Source organism: Leuresthes tenuis, unplaced genomic scaffold (genome assembly GCF_036924035.1).
Source record: "Leuresthes tenuis unplaced genomic scaffold, fLeuTen1.0.hap1 SCAF_6, whole genome shotgun sequence".
Lineage (NCBI taxonomy): Eukaryota > Metazoa > Chordata > Actinopteri > Atheriniformes > Atherinopsidae > Leuresthes > Leuresthes tenuis.
This window is the reverse complement of record NW_027325360.1, coordinates 17,334,029-17,349,142: the sequence shown is the minus strand read 5'-3', so window position 1 is coordinate 17,349,142 and position 15,114 is coordinate 17,334,029. Positions and strand designations below refer to the sequence as shown.

The window sequence follows — 15,114 nt, the reverse complement described above, 5'->3', positions numbered from 1 at the left end:
AGACTGCCACTCAGAATCTCTGCACGAACGATGTACATTTATTACAAAAAAAATATAAAGTTATAACACTCCATGGCTGTCTGCAATTCTGGTAAAGTTCATGTAAAAATACAAGCAAATCATAAAAAAAAACAAAAAAAAAACCCAACACATTTCTTTGACCCCTTTACAAATTCCTTGATTGTCACAAAAGACATACTTTGACAAGTCACATTGTGAGCAAATGTTAACAGCTTTTAGTGTTCTGTTAACGATGCCCTGTAGTTCAAAGTGAAAATCCATCTTTAGTAAAGGAGAGAGAGTCCTGTCCTGTACGGTATGTACAAAATATCCCATTTTACAAGCAAACATTAAACCTGTAAGCTATACAAAATGAGTTGCGGGAGGACACACATGTGAAGACCTTGAAGGTTTACTTGAAGAAAACTTTTTGATTAGGCAAGTTATTACATATTAAATGACTGTGGAAAATTAACTGTTGCACGAACTGCTCAAAACAGTAAAGTAGTATTTCAAGGTCCACCTCTCCTGCCAAAAGGGCCAGCTTGAGTTGTGTCACTTGTTCAGTCTTTGGCATGGTGCTTAAAGTGACAGCACCACTACATTTCCATGTCCTCCTCTCCGGAGCTGCGGGTCACAGGGAAACTGTACAGAGGCGACTCGGTGTCTGCAGGTGGACTCGAGGGGCTGAGGGGACTGTGAGGGGTGGGAGATGGACACGGAGTTGGGTGCTGCCGGCATGCTGTCTGTTGTTTACGCTGCTTCTGTAATGAACCCTTCAGTCTCCGACAGAAGGGATCTTCTGGAGGACGCCACAGCACCAGCTCCATGCCTGAATGGCTCCTGAAAAGTACGAGAGAGACACAAGTGAGGCAATAAACTACCACCAGATGGGGATAACTTCTACAAAGCTTCTCGACAAGAAAAACAAGCAACTGCTCAAATTATGCTTTTTTTTTTTTGTTGCATCTCAACTTTGTGATCAACTTTGTGATCACAGAAATAACCTGTTTGAAGAGTTTCCAGTCAGGATTCAGAGTGCATCATAGCACAGAAACAGCACCGGTGAAAGTTACCAATGATCTCCTCTTAGTATCTAATAGTAGACTTGTGTCTGTGTCTGGACATGTTACTTGGATTAAAGGCTGGTTAAAGTCATATTTATCTGAAATATTTCAGTTTGTTCTTGTAAATGAAGAATCTTCCTCACACACCAGAGTAAGTCATGGAGTTCCTCAGGGTTCTGTGCTTGGACCGATTCTTTTTACTTTGTACATGCTTCCATTAGGTAACATTATTACGACAGCATGGCATACATTTTCATTGTTATGCTGATGATACTCTGTACTTATCTATGAACCTAATAGGTTGGTCAGACTACAAGCATGTCTTAAATAGTCTGAATAGAATTTAAGATTATTCTCCTCACATATAAAGCTCTTAATGACTGAGCTCCATCATATCTTAAAAATCTCATTGTAAGATATTTTCCCAACAGAGCACTTCACTCCCAAACTGCAGGTTTACTTGTTGTTCCCAGAGTTTCTAAAAGTAGAACGGGAGGCAGAGCCTTCAGTTATCAGGCCCCTCTCTTGTGGAACCAGCTGCCAGCAAATGTCCGGGAAGAAGACACCCTTTCCACTTTTAAGATTAGGCTTAAAATGCTATTGGCTTAGACTGCTGGGGGACCTCATCTGTCACACCTTTCCTCACGTTGCCACGTTGGAGTTTTTCCCCCTCTTTTCTGACTTCTCAAACCCCAGCTGGTCGAGGCGGATGGCCACCCTTCCTGAGTCTGGTTCTGCCAGAGGTTTCTCCCTGTTAAAAGGGAGTCGTTCCTCTCCACAGTCGCCTCATGCACACTCAGGACGGGAGATTGGACCGAAGAGAAGTTTTGGTGCAATCTGTTGGTTTCCTTAGGTAGGAAAATGTTTTTGAATTGGCTCTGTGTGTATGAATTGGACTAATTTTGAATTGAATCAACTGGATTTGATTGGATTATGATTCCAATTAATTGAATTCCAATTGTCTTGAAGTGGACTGTATTATTGAACTGCCTTGAGATGACATTTGTTGTATTTAACTATATAAATAAAACTGAAATTAAATTAATTGAATTGATGCTTCATTTCAGAGTTGCTCATAACCTTGACTTGTTAATTCACGATCAAAATGTTAGATTAACACAATAAAGAGCACGTACACAGACTGGGTCACGGTGTGAGGGAGGATGTCACTGATGCCGCGCTGCAGACCCTCCTTCAAACTGTCCGAAATGACCAGCACCGGCCGTCTCTGAGCTGGCTCGACATCCAGATCTTCATCCTCATCGTCATCTTCAAGTGTTATTCTATGGTGCATCAACATCACAATACCCATTCAAAACAATACAAGGCAAACTGTGTCAAATCTGCATCCTGACATCCACATGGCTGCTGAGAAGCTGATTTTCCCATCAGAATGTTGCCAAAACCTCAATGAAATCATTTTCAGCGACGGCAGATTGGTTAACATGCTCTGCTTTAACAAGTTAATAATGTAAACCTTGGAGGGCAGCAAAATCCTCATGATGACATTGTTTTAATAAGACAGTAATGAAGTAGAATGATGACTGAGAATATTAAACAAAACACTGTACACATGAATCAGAAATCAGCCATTTAAGACCCTTCTTATTTAACATGTAAAGCAGTAAAAGTTAATTAAATTACCTTAAAAGTCAGTTTAACTGCCCCACTGAAAAACAAGGTAGATTTAAAAGAAAATCTGATCCGAACGTAAAAGCTGCTGGTCTTTCATCCTCTGAAGCATATCAACTACTTCTTTTTTGGAGTCTTCAATAACATTTTGGGTCATTGTTTTGCTAAAAGATGAAACACTGGCAAACTGGACTGTCTTCCTTGGTTATAGGCCCTTTTCTCTGTATTCTGATGGCAACATGCAGTACAGCTACCTCTCGGTGCACTATAGCCCTAACATTACATAATAAGGTGGAGCAACAAAGTTTATTCCAACACTATCGTTGTACAAATCGTTTCTAAGTATTGAACAAAAATTAGGGCACTTCTACAAACTGTTTGAAACATTTTTCTAAAGGATAATGCACTTCCATTGCTGCAACTGACAAACTGCCTTTGTATTATTTAACATCCTTGAACTGTTTCATTTAAATAAAACCTGAAAAAGTGGGGGTGATATTAAACTTCCTCACCAGACAAATTATCCAAAAGGCCATACCCCTCTATATTCTAAAGCAGAATTTCCCTGCCCAACTACAGTAGTTCACTGGCTTTTCTGTGCAATTTAGTGTACACTTCTCTCATCACACTTACAATGGAGTAAATGCAAATCCTAATGATCCTTCATAATTCAGCTCAATTCAGTTTTTATTCTTACAGTGCCAAATCCCAACAAATGCTGACTCAAGGCACTCCAAGGACACAGTCAAATTTAAGTCAATTATATTTCAATGCTTTAAAATCAAATTCATTCAGATCCAAATTTGGGAAAAGTATTCATTCCAATTTAAGAAAAGTTGCCAACATCACATCGAAACTTCTCCTCCATCCAATCCCCCGTCCTGAGCATGTACAATGCAACGGGGGGAGAAAACAGTTTAAAAATTAAATCTATTTTGTTGTGTTCTTTCCTTTTTGAGCCTTGAAATGTACACCTCACGTCTTACTGAATCAACAACAGCTGACAACTTAGGCAGATATTACATGTTTGGGTTGATCACTCTGATGATGCCACATATGTACCCCCTAAACACAAAATATCTTTAATGTCTGGGATGTTCTACGTAGCATTTTTTTCCATCCTTGTTTGTCTTACCAGAAAACAAGAGGGTACAGGATGCCTAGTTGTGGGTCTAAGTAATCAACAGTCTAATTTCACACGTAGTAAGACAGTGTCTTCATACCTGTCTTCGATCTCCTGCAGTTTCCTCTGAGCTGCTTCTATCTCCATGCAGGAGCTCTCAGTCTCAGGTTGGGGTAAGGCAGAGGAGGGTTGTGGCACAGTAAAGCTCTGAGGTACCGAGAAGGGCTGTGGAGGAGCAAGGACATCTTGTTGTGCTGACAGAGCAGGACTGCTGTCTCTTTTAGGCCAGTCATGTCCAGTACTGGAGGTCTCTGAAATGTCCACTTCGGCCTCAGACATTAACCTCCTCTTTTTGGCACTGCATGCCCTGATGACACATTAATGCAATCACTGTAACAATCCTGTGAGGATAAACCAGGCAAAATCTAATGTCTTAGTGTGAATCACTCACTCATCATCAATTCTCCTCTTGTGCTTTCTGTGGCATCTTGTCTCCCAACTGCTGAGGATCAAAAAGAGACAGATTTGCTCAAACACAAAAAGCCCGTCAGGTCTACACTTGGATTGGACATTTCCAGAACTGCCTATTTATTTCTGATGTTCTATTACATCTTTAAAATAATCACATCAGTTACATACTTGTTGGAGCTTGTTGCTGTCTGTAGGTGGTCAGATGTACTCTGATGTCCGAAGTCAAATTCAGGCACGCTTATGGGGCCTGAAAATGAATACATGGCGGGCAGAAACCCCACTTCACAGCTTGAGGTAGCAGGGTGGTGCATGGTGATCCAGTCGTTGTAAAGAGGTGTGCGGGCAGAGAACTATAACGGGGCTGATCTGAAAGACCAGATTGATACCAATCAGTTAAGCTGATAAAGGTATTTTCAGCTACAAACATGACGGACATCTTAGTGTACACTGCCTACTGGCTGTTATCTCTATCTAGCCACAGCGTCATTGTTGCGTTTTGCCGTTAGCATAATAGTTTGGATAAAACTAGCTATATTATCTTGCAATGCACAATGACAACTTCATGCCTGCAGTGAATAATATCTTTGCACGAATCAAGCAAAAAACATCGAGCGTTAAAGACCGACCTGTGCAACTGCACTGCCCCTTGCTGTTTGTTGTCGAGTTAGATGTTTTGCTAGTACGCCTCCACACAAGTCAATGTTTCCTTTTCGACTCACCCACTGGCACGTAAAAAGAGGTTCTGCAAACTCAAGCCTCACTAGCCTAATGCAACAATAACGTCACTGTCGAGCAGAGATAGCACTCAGACTTTCTCTCTCTGTGGGGTGAACAACTAGAAAAGTATGCTGGGTAAGACCACAGCTGGCTAGCTATTGTCAAAAAACGGAGTCGCGCTAGAAGAGTCTTTAACGTTCTGGAAAGTGCGTACGCTACGTTCAATAATACGAGTGGATTGTGGGTAATGTAGTCAGTCCAAACAAACACAACGACATCAAATTATCGTTGATGTTGAAGCACTCGTTTATATCTAAAGTCTAAATGATCACCAACAGGTGTAGTGAGTGGATAGACATTAACTGTTGCTATTATCTTAAAGTGCCAGTTTTCTGTCGCACTTTATCTCGCGAATATAGTTTTGAAGAAAGGTAGCAACACGATCCGCCCTTTTGTGCCTCTGATTGGCTGTACTTTGACACGCTTATTCCAACTGTAACCAATCCCGATAAGGTCACGCCAATTTTTTTTTTAACTTCCTGTTTATATTCAGAGACTTAGCTGGTGGTTAAAGGCACCCCTCAGCTTCTCACTGTTTTGTCATCTCAAATGACCAGTCATGTGACTCTGAAATACTGCTATCTGTTGTCTCCGCTCGTTTCCTCACTCACTCTGATTCTTCCCGCTGGACACTGACGAGGTAACGAGCTGCCGTTGAAGGCGACATTTAAAGACATTTGATGATCTTTTAATATTTACTGTTACCGCATTATCTGCGCCTATAGTAAGCAATTATCTCAGATTTAATGTCTCTCTTTTGTGTACCTGCCTACTTTGATTTGTCAAGTTTATATGTGTTGTTATTTTAACATTTAGGCACCTTGTCGCTCATTTTGTTTACCAGTACATCCAGAATGCTGCCTTTGATCATAATAACTGGCCTGTTGGCTTTTGCCTCCAGCAGACCACATGGTAAGTACCTTTTAAAAATTCATAGAAACTTAACAAATCAGTAAAACTAAAACTCGGTCTGAAAAAAAAGTCTGAAAGAATTGTGATGCAACTCAGATGGTAAATTTACTGACTCACCAATTTGGACTTTCACAGATTTTGCAATTACCTTTGGAGGGCTTCTTGCAATTTATTTGCTCTGTGACAAAAAGTGTACAGATGTCATAGAGTTAAAACAAACTACAAGAACTAAGAGGCTCTCAGTTTTAAATGCTGAAGATGAAATATAAAATACATGTTACAATTTTTGGAAATTGAACACAAACATTAAGACTGTGTAAGTTAGTCAGAATGGTCTTTATCACAACTGCTGATGCAGCTTTTGACATTTTGCAATGCTTTGAATGTTCTTGTTGATGTCATTGACAGAGCTGAGAGTCAAATCTTGTCAAATTTCAGTCTAATGATCTTTATTTTTTATCTTTGATAACACTTGAATCCAGGCACTGAAGAAATCAACCGTGAGCTGCTCCTGTCAATGAACAAAGATCTCCTTCGCTCTTTGGAAAGTCAGGAAGGGCTTCCCAATCCTAGTGTCCACTTGGCGCTACGCCTTTCTAATTACCACAATCTCGCCAAGGAGGGTGAACACCTCAATAGAATGAAAAGTGATTTACACACTTACATTCAAAGGTATTGTTCTGCCTGCAAATAGCTGCATAGTTCTGTGATTATTTCTGTTTTCTTGTATAAATGCAAATGTCCCATGAGTTTATCTTGGCCCATGATGGCCTTTCTACTCTCGTGTCTTTCAGCTCACTCACCAACAGCCAGCCGGTGACTGGAATGCTGGCGCTGTACAGTCTGGCTTTGAAGTCCTCCTGCTATGACCTGAACACCATCACCTTCATGGTCAACGACAAGAGTGAGACGCTGCTGACACACCTGAAGAAGCAGATGGAACAGGAGAAAGAGCACATTGCCTGTAAGATTTCCTTTGACCTTTCAGTTGTCATAAAAACTTTGTAGAATCCTGTTTTCACTGTACTGCAGCATGAGTTCAGAGTTTACTGCTGTCTACTTATTTAATTTTTTTACCAGGGCGAAAATCTCGTTTCGAACAACTTAGGCTGATTTGTTTTTGGGAAAAAGAAAAAGAAAAGAAAAAAAATTGAACAAGATAAAAATTCATGATTTATTTTTAAGTTTCCAAGAACACAGCAAGTATTAACCTATTCAAACTGGGATGAAAGTCACGACGGCAAAGAAGAAGTTAAGATACCTCCTGTTTTGTCAAACATCACTGAAGTCCCGTTTTGATGCATTTTGGTTCTTTTTCCTTTTTCTCTGCTTCACACAGTCAGCCACCGCCCTTTGACCAACTATTACCAGTACAGTCTGGGCGTGCTTGCTCTTTGCGTGAGCGGCATCAGGGTCAACAACCATGTCACCCACAAGCTCATTAAAGCAGTAGAACATGAGCGCTTCCAGCATGGAGACGCCGAGAGTGTTGGTGAGTAAAACCTGCCTCAACGTGTTGAACAAGTGATGTGCAAAAAACACACAGAACAGGGTGCATTTCCATTATGATCAATAAGTGCAAATTGTCACTAAATATCCTTACAGATGTATTATTTATATATGATTACTTGAAAATATTGCCACCCAACTCGGTATACAGCCGTCAGCTTCTGCTCTGCAACCACCTTTTTCATTTTGTTCCTTTTTCAAAAGCCGTCCCTTATTGTTCTCTTAAACTCAGCTTTCCCACTATGCTGATTATTACAATGCTATGGGGATGCTACCAATATATTGGTCGCTAGCTTAATGGGGGTTGTATCAGACTAACACTTTATTCTACTTCTCTCCCTAGATACCTACGCCATGGCTGGAATGGCACTGCGGTGCGTGAAGGACTCCGGTTCTTATGTGAACAGCGCAGCTGAACTTGACACAGCTCTCAGCAAGATCAAGCAGAAACTTCTCGTTTCTCGTAGGATCGATGGTCACATTGGCAATGAGTTTAGCACAGGTCTTGCAGTTCAGGTAAGGCGTTATTTGCCCCCCCCAACTTGTGTCTATCTCCACATAAAGAACAGTTTTTTTTTGTAGCTTGACCCATGTATTTGATATTTTCAAGGCCTTAATAGCAATGGGAAGTGAGGATGCAGAGTATGCTGCCTCCATGGAGGCCATGAGGACAGCTTTCAGAAGCAACATCTACCACAACTCCATGGCCAATTCTCAGATACTGCCCGCTCTCCACAAGAAATCCTACTTGTCGGTTAAAAGCAAGGAGTGCCTCAATGAGGATGGTATGTGCAGCAGGATTTCTGTTCTCTTTGGTGTCTGTGATTTCCGTTGGTTCTGTATTGTCACTGTTTTGTTTACCCTCCTGCAGACACTCTGGTGCTGGAGTCAACTGATCCTGTGGTGATTTTACCAAGTGAGACCAAAGTGAAAGTGACGGTGGAAGTGGTGACATCCAGCAGAGTGACAGTACTTTACTCTGTGGACGTGCCAAAGGGCAGCTCCCTGTTGGAGGCCCTCGAACTGCTCAAAGGGAAAACTGTTGGCTTCACGTGAGTTCATCTAATGAGCCAATGTGTTTCAGCGTCCGCTTAATCCGCTGCAGTGAGTAACCTTGGATGCTGTTTGGCAGGTTTGAGACGGAGTCCAGCCTTTGGGGACCTTTCTTAAGTGCAGTGAATGGAGAGCAGGCCAGACAGAGCGACCGCAGATACTGGCACCTCTCCTCCGATGACACTGCACTCACTGAGGGTGAGGATGTGCACATTTATTGCAGTGTAACTAATAAAACTTGCTTTAATGTCACTTTGGTTGACTCAACAAAATGGTTTGCTTCCACAGGTGTCAGTGATTTCAAGATTGAGGCGGCCCAAAAGATTACCATAAAAAACACAAGCTACTGATGATGCAAAAGTGACTTCCGAGCACTTCGATCTTAAGTTCTTGTTTGTTTTTTTTTAACCTTTGTTGTTTTAACCAGTGATTGTACTCAAATTGTCCGTTGCAATCATGTATTAAGGGCTTCCCTGTGTGGGTATGAGGCTTTAATAAAAGTGTAATTTAGAACTACATAAACCCACTGTTTTCTGAATATTCTTACTCTGATAAACTTTATGTAAATTGTTCCATTTTTTTAGGATGAACTGTCTTTTTTTTTTTGTGAAATTTTTATTAAAATTTGTCACAAATCTTTGTCATGGTCTTTTGAACATTTTTCTCTAATCTTGTGGTGACTTTTTAAAGTAAGAATTTACAGACCAAATGTTCTGAGGTAAGTGACAGCTGACGAAATGATTGGATTAGATTTCTAAGATGGCTATCTAAAGCAATGTCAACTGAGTTCAGTCAGACTTTCTTTCATGTTTGCAAAGCACATTTGTTGTGGAATATGACTGATAAATGATACTCCCTTATGAAACAATAACATAAGATTGTGAGAGATGTAAAGATGCTGTACTTGCCTATATGTTGGATGCTGAAGCAAGTTTTTTTTTAAATTATACTGTCATTTTATTAGACATTATACAGGTTAAACTCTTCATATTAATTAAACACTGTTTTTTCTTAAGCTAAAGAGTTGAGGGGGAAATAGGAAAGTTTTCGTGATATTTTGCGCAGCAGTCACATTTCCACTTTTGTCCAAGTAACTGAGGGCTTTAGCACTTTTTTATTTGCTTGTTTTAAATGTGTTTTAATTAATTATTTAGTTTGGGATGACGGTGGTTGAAAATTGGACCACTTTTTTAATCTCTCTCCCTTTTAGTGCTCATTGGCACCAACAATCTTATCTCATCCACATACAACATCAAAGCGAATTTATTTGAAAAATCTTTAAAAAGTGTACTTTTCATTTATCAAAGATAAGGTCAGCCCCCCCCCCTTTTTTATGAAGAAAAAGAAGATGAGAAAGATTTGAATCTCCCGGCTCGGGTGACCTTTATTTATATGGATAACCAGGGGGCGGAACCAACTACTTCCGGCTGTCCAAGCAAACTCTCAAGTCCCAGTCTCAAATTTTGCTGCATTTAAACTCATACATACACATGTATTTATATATTTACACGAAGTCGCTTTAAACTAAGTATATAAGCTCCCGCAAGTGTCGTTTACCACTCTGTTTTTTAAACTGACTCGTTAAAATGTAATACATGGCTTTTATTGCAAAAAGAAAGGACGTGAACCGGAAGTGCTTCCTGTTGCTAACGCTACAGTTATAGCGTCTGCCGAGTGTGCACGTTGCAATATTTGACCTGTAATCGTGCTTTCAACCAGCCTGTATACACAACACGGTAATGTTGGCGTCGTAGGATCAATTAAACCAAAATAAAGATTTTGGGTGAATATAGAAAATGCAGCATTTTAGTCTTGAAACGACCATTCACACGCAACCTCATGAAGTGGATGAGCTAGCTTATCCGAACTCAACTCGTGGTAATGTGTAATGTCATAACAGCTCAATAACACTGGAGAGCATCGAGTGACAAGTGGATAAATCCAATGCTACTTTTGTGATTGCTCATTAAGACATTTTATGATGGCTGCGCTCCATCGACTCGCTCTGTTCAGCTGTTCTGCATCACTGAAACAACGAATAGGTCTTACACAAGTCAGGAGGTTTACAGGCACACAGAGGACATCTTACAGCTTCACGCGACCTGGAAACACCGTCACTCCACAGACAACAGCCTTCCTCATTGCTATGCCAATAAACGGGGGAAATCCTGCTTTTTCTTGCACACGGTGCATGTCAAGTTCAACCTCGAATGTAGCATCTCGGGTAAAGAGGGTTTCCATCGAGGGAAACATCGGTAAGATCAGTTATCACATTTCACGTGTGGAAGAAACTCGTTGTGCTGATCTGTGAGGGTTTGCAGTGATCATCTCCACTATATTCTGTGTATTACAGCTGTTGGAAAATCTACCTTTGCAAAACTCCTGCGGTCTGCCTGTCCAGACTGGGAAGTGGTGGCAGAGCCTGTCAGCAAGTGGCAGAACATTGAGAGTGCTACCTCAAAGGTGAGCACAGTCTTCAGCTGTCCGTACCAAAATAATGTGTTTTGCTGAGCAAGATGATATATTCAAAGACAAGGTAGTACATATGTCCTCCACCTCCCTGCTTGTGTCCCTGACAGATGCCAGATGCACCCCCCCAGTCCACTGCCAGCAACCTTTTGCAGATGATGTACCAGGATCCTCAGCGCTGGTCATACACATTCCAGACATATTCCTGTATGAGCCGCCTCAGAACACAGCTGCAGCCCCCTCCTGCTCGCCTGCTCAACTCTGAGGGAACACCTGTCCAGGTTTATGAGCGCTCAGTCTACAGTGACCGGTGAGTGACTTTGGGCAGCCAATATTCACTGCTTTTTATGTCTACGTCATCAAAACCAGACATAGATCAGGAGACATAGATGGTATTACGTAGTATTGTAGATCAAATTAATGTGAGACATACTTGTGAGACATGCTGCCATAAAACTTAACTTTAATGTGTTTCTTTCAGATACATCTTTGCTTTGAACATGTTTGAGCTGGGCTGCATCAATGCCACAGAGTGGGCGGTCTACCAGGACTGGCATTCCCTTCTGGTGGAGCAGTTTGGACACCAGGTGGAGCTGGAGGGCATCATTTACCTCAGAGCCTCACCCGAGGTGGGGTCCTAAATTACAATGTGCAGCTCTCAGTTCAATTATCAACCCTTTGCAGGTGTCTCACTAACAATTTTGCGTGCCTCTCAGAAGTGTATGGAGCGTCTGAAGCGTCGGGGGCGGTCAGAGGAGGGGGAAGTGCAACTGGACTATCTGGAAAAGCTGCATGTTCAGCATGAGAGGTGGCTGGTGGAGAAAAGCACTGAGTGAGTGAGAATGAGTTCACACGTCTACATTTTCCTTCCTCTTTGCACATAAGGCTTGTTGCACAATTAGAGCAAACTACATTAAATGCTGGTATGTTTATGATTTGCTCAAATGAGTCATATGAACTGAGATGTGTGGCACCAGAGTTTCACGCTCCTCTCAGATTTGTCCATCATCATTTAAAATAGCTTCCCTCACAGCTGTCTGCTGCTGGCCGTGAACAGACGATAAACAGCAGTGTGTGGTCTTCTAGGTTGTTAATCTTATAACATGTCTGATACAATTTGGCCCCTCTCTCTTTCCAGGATGCATTTTGAGAGGTTGAAAAACATACCTGTCTTACAACTTGATGCCAGTGTGGAGTTCCTGATGGATCCAGAGGTGCGGGAGCACTTTGTTACAAAGGTATGTCCATCTGAATCAGTGGCTTGTTGAGTTAATGGCTGCAGTTACCATAGTGAGCCACATGGGGGCCCTGTTCTAATGTCTGTGATCTGATACCACTGGCACATTTTTGTAATGCGATGTGGTGTTCATTGTTCTTGTTCACTGTGATCCTAAAGTACCTTTTCACACACAGGTGAAGAGCTTCTTTAATGCTCTATGAGATGATGGTGGTCAGCAGCCATCAACGGCAGGGAAACAAGGGACATTTAAATACATCTGAGCCTCTCAAACAAAGTGAAGCAAATGTACAAAAATAAGAAATAGATGTATCTTTTTCAGAAGCTACAGTCTACAGGACCACGTTACAGGATGCGCACAAGTTAAGTTTAGTTTAGCCTTTTGTTTTTCAACACTGCGTTATTCTGTACTAAGTTACTAATTCAGAACTATTTATATGTATGAGTGACTTGAATGCACATGAGTCAGGTGGTTTAAACCTTCTGGAAGTAATAAACTAAATATGTACTATGAAGAACTGAAAATGAGATTCGCTGTTTTCTGTAACAACAGGCATTTGTTGCATCTTGTTGGTCAATAAAAATCTGTTTTTAAAATTTCCAGATGACTTGTTCATTTATTGTGAGCACTTTGAACACATTTGTTGTATTTGTGTTTGGAAATAAAAAAAGTGCCAATGGCTGTGAAAGTATTAAAGTTTGAATTCTTTCACTGGATTTTTACATTTCAAAAGGATTAAGTCTCAGATTGAATATTAAAGGTCGGTTAGTTTGACGGGACAATGACCTTGGCTAAAAGTTCTCTAGTTTCTGGCCCTCTGATGTGCTCTGATGATCAGAGGGACTGTTAAGATGTCTGGTGTGGTCAGGGGTCATCAAAGGGCAGCTGTTGACTATAAAAGGCCTGTCTGGAGCTTGGTCTCCACACAACATCATTTCAGCCTGAGAGCAGCTGGAGGAAGGCAGGACGGAGATCTTTGTGAGTGTTAGTTCAAATGGAAGCCAGAGTCCTCTCCGCGGTTCTCTGTACACTCTCCCTCTGCTCTTTTGGGGCTGTTTTCTCTGCTCGGACCCGCAGATTTCACACACAGCAGGAGAGCAGTTTAGCACACCGAAATCTGTCAACCAGTCATCGCAGCAGATACCCTCAGTACATGATGCAGCTGTACCGCTCATTCAAGACCTCCGATTCCTTCTCTTCGCTAGCTGTCAACACCATTACTACACAAAGTGATGACCCATCAGCGCACAACTTTGATTCCGTCCTAAGTCTGACGGCAAAAGGTAAGTAAACATTGATATAATGCTTTTTACACCTTCTATATGCGGCCCTGCTCTGTACAGACTGTCTCGGTTTGTCCTCTGTCCTCCAGCAGCTCTTGGGTTGGAGCATGATCTGTGCTATCAGACCCACTCTTTTTACAACCCAGCAAGTGTCAAAATGCTTATTCAACTTTAAAGGTTTGCTCTGTTTTATGTGGGGTGGTTGTATATTGGCCCTGAGACGGCCTTGCACAGGGGGGTCCAATACACATCCTGTCCTGTTCACCCTCTCACTCCAGTGTTTTGACATTTGTCCAGTGGTCTGGTCGTTCCACATTCATGTAGACTGCCGTGTCAGGCTTTGACTTCTCTCTCATGTCTCACTTTTAGGTTGCCATCAAGTGGGGGAACGATGGATGGTCACATTTGACTTGTCATCCATCTCTACTAGTGAGCTTATCCAGCTGGCAGAGCTTCAGATCAGACTACCTGCTTTCTCTGCCTCAAAGCACGCCATAGTGGATTTATATCACTCCCAGAAGCAGAGCTGCGACCTGGACAGCACGTCGTGCCAGAAGGAGGATGTTTTCTTGGGGAGTTTTAGCACCACAGCGAGCAACACAAAGTCCTCCTGGAAGGTATTCAATGTGTCTGCGCTTTTGAAATACTGGCTGTATCAGGGAAATGAAGTGTTGAGCCACGAGTCCTCAGGAGAGCTTCAGACAGACCAGGGAAGTGGAGCTGGGGATGAAGGCCAGACAAATGACAAGTCCCATTTAAACCAGTTTGAAACAAAACAAAGAAAAATACACCATCCAACCACAAACCGCGTCATGATGGTCATCTTCTCCAAACATTACCTGCCCCAGGAAGCCCATGCAGCATACAGTCTCATGCATACAGTGGAGAACTCCAAGTATGTGACAATGGACAGAGTCAGCAGTGACAGTCAAAGTCGCCGCCACAAAAGGAACCGAATGGAGAGGATGCGGGTCGCTGATGGAGTTCCACCTACTGTGCCGCCAGTAGTGGAACCATTCCAAGGGCCGCTGTGTCGAAGGGTAGACATGTGGGTGGACTTTGACCACATCGGCTGGGATGAGTGGATCGTGCATCCAAAGCGCTACAACGCCTATCGCTGTGAAGGAGAGTGCCCTATACCCCTGGATGATTCCTTCCACCCAACCAACCATGCATACATGCAGGTAAGATGACAGATGGAGTTATTGTCTTTTTTTTTTTGGCATCTTTAACAATATTCAGTTTTTGCACAGTTGCTGATCCATCCATGTGAATTATTCTCATCACCTTCAGAGCCTTTTGCGACATCACCATCCGGACAGGGTGTCTTGCCCGTCCTGTGTGCCAGTGCGCCTCAGCCCGCTGTCCATGTTGTACTACGAGAACGATGACTTGACCCTGCGGCATCATGAGGAAATGATCGTTGAGGAGTGTGGCTGCCACTGAAGCCCCACATCCCCCTTTGTGTTGCCACTGTCTTTATGTAAATCTAAATAATAAAATATCAGACGAAGAGTTCACAGTCATGGGGAACTGAATCTAACACTTTATCATCCATACTGGGTGATACACCCCTGTAA

The 15,114-nt window shown here is 42.1% G+C and overlaps 4 protein-coding genes across 7 annotated transcripts; 3 read left to right on the top strand and 1 right to left on the bottom strand.

Moving 5' to 3' along the window:
• Positions 1–18: 18 nt before the first annotated feature.
• ccdc117 (coiled-coil domain containing 117) lies at positions 19–5,196 on the bottom strand. 2 transcript variants are annotated; one of them, XM_072387926.1, is made up of 6 exons: positions 4,920–5,195; positions 4,462–4,659; positions 4,274–4,324; positions 3,923–4,189; positions 2,204–2,350; positions 19–843 (listed from the first exon to the last, which is right to left on the bottom strand). In XM_072387926.1, the coding sequence occupies exons 2-6, from the start codon at positions 4,602–4,604 to the stop codon at positions 600–602; spliced, it is 852 nt and encodes a 283-aa protein (XP_072244027.1). In that variant the 5' UTR covers positions 4,605–4,659; positions 4,920–5,195; the 3' UTR covers positions 19–599. The 2 variants fall into 2 exon arrangements, with proteins under 2 accessions (XP_072244027.1, XP_072244028.1); XM_072387927.1 differs by having other exon boundaries at positions 4,274–4,321; positions 4,462–5,196.
• Positions 5,197–5,555: 359 nt separating this feature from the next.
• tcn2 (transcobalamin II) lies at positions 5,556–8,922 on the top strand. 3 transcript variants are annotated; one of them, XM_072387923.1, is made up of 10 exons: positions 5,556–5,710; positions 5,915–5,982; positions 6,465–6,654; positions 6,777–6,946; positions 7,322–7,474; positions 7,835–8,007; positions 8,102–8,276; positions 8,363–8,543; positions 8,624–8,742; positions 8,833–8,922. In XM_072387923.1, the coding sequence occupies exons 2-10, from the start codon at positions 5,925–5,927 to the stop codon at positions 8,892–8,894; spliced, it is 1,281 nt and encodes a 426-aa protein (XP_072244024.1). In that variant the 5' UTR covers positions 5,556–5,710; positions 5,915–5,924; the 3' UTR covers positions 8,895–8,922. The 3 variants fall into 3 exon arrangements, with proteins under 3 accessions (XP_072244024.1, XP_072244025.1, XP_072244023.1); XM_072387924.1 differs by having other exon boundaries at positions 5,556–5,730; XM_072387922.1 differs by having other exon boundaries at positions 5,557–5,710; positions 5,887–5,982.
• Positions 8,923–10,194: 1,272 nt separating this feature from the next.
• Positions 10,195–12,875, top strand: dguok (deoxyguanosine kinase). The gene is made up of 7 exons (XM_072387921.1): positions 10,195–10,799; positions 10,898–11,007; positions 11,124–11,323; positions 11,495–11,642; positions 11,730–11,845; positions 12,152–12,251; positions 12,427–12,875. Exons 1-7 carry the CDS (start codon positions 10,523–10,525, stop codon positions 12,451–12,453), a joined length of 978 nt encoding a protein of 325 aa, XP_072244022.1. The 5' UTR covers positions 10,195–10,522; the 3' UTR covers positions 12,454–12,875.
• Positions 12,876–13,245: 370 nt separating this feature from the next.
• Positions 13,246–14,980, top strand: spaw (southpaw). Its single transcript, XM_072387920.1, has 3 exons — positions 13,246–13,534; positions 13,904–14,718; positions 14,828–14,980. The coding sequence occupies exons 1-3, from the start codon at positions 13,246–13,248 to the stop codon at positions 14,978–14,980; spliced, it is 1,257 nt and encodes a 418-aa protein (XP_072244021.1).
• The last annotated feature ends 134 nt before the right edge of the window (positions 14,981–15,114 follow it).

Bases quoted from the DNA above. Each gene is read 5' to 3' on its own strand.
- ccdc117 (XM_072387926.1), bottom strand. From the start codon at position 4,604: ATGCACCACCCTGCTACCTCAAGCTGTGAAGTGGGGTTTCTGCCCGCC. The intron at 4,190-4,273 runs GTGAGTGATTCA...ATGTGTCATCAG, and splicing joins AAGAGGAGAATTGATGATGA to GGCATGCAGTGCCAAAAAGA. The intron at 2,351-3,922 runs GTATGAAGACAC...GATGCACCATAG, and splicing joins CTGCAGGAGATCGAAGACAG to AATAACACTTGAAGATGACG.
- dguok (XM_072387921.1), top strand. From the start codon at position 10,523: ATGATGGCTGCGCTCCATCGACTCGCTCTGTTCAGCTGTTCTGCATCA. The intron at 11,324-11,494 runs GTGAGTGACTTT...TGTTTCTTTCAG, and splicing joins CGCTCAGTCTACAGTGACCG to ATACATCTTTGCTTTGAACA. The intron at 12,252-12,426 runs GTATGTCCATCT...TTTCACACACAG, and splicing joins GGGAGCACTTTGTTACAAAG to GTGAAGAGCTTCTTTAATGC.
- tcn2 (XM_072387923.1), top strand. From the start codon at position 5,925: ATGCTGCCTTTGATCATAATAACTGGCCTGTTGGCTTTTGCCTCCAGC. The intron at 5,983-6,464 runs GTAAGTACCTTT...ACTTGAATCCAG, and splicing joins TGCCTCCAGCAGACCACATG to GCACTGAAGAAATCAACCGT. The intron at 6,947-7,321 runs GTAAGATTTCCT...TGCTTCACACAG, and splicing joins GGAGAAAGAGCACATTGCCT to TCAGCCACCGCCCTTTGACC.
- spaw (XM_072387920.1), top strand. From the start codon at position 13,246: ATGGAAGCCAGAGTCCTCTCCGCGGTTCTCTGTACACTCTCCCTCTGC. The intron at 13,535-13,903 runs GTAAGTAAACAT...TCTCACTTTTAG, and splicing joins CCTAAGTCTGACGGCAAAAG to GTTGCCATCAAGTGGGGGAA. The intron at 14,719-14,827 runs GTAAGATGACAG...CATCACCTTCAG, and splicing joins CCAACCATGCATACATGCAG to AGCCTTTTGCGACATCACCA.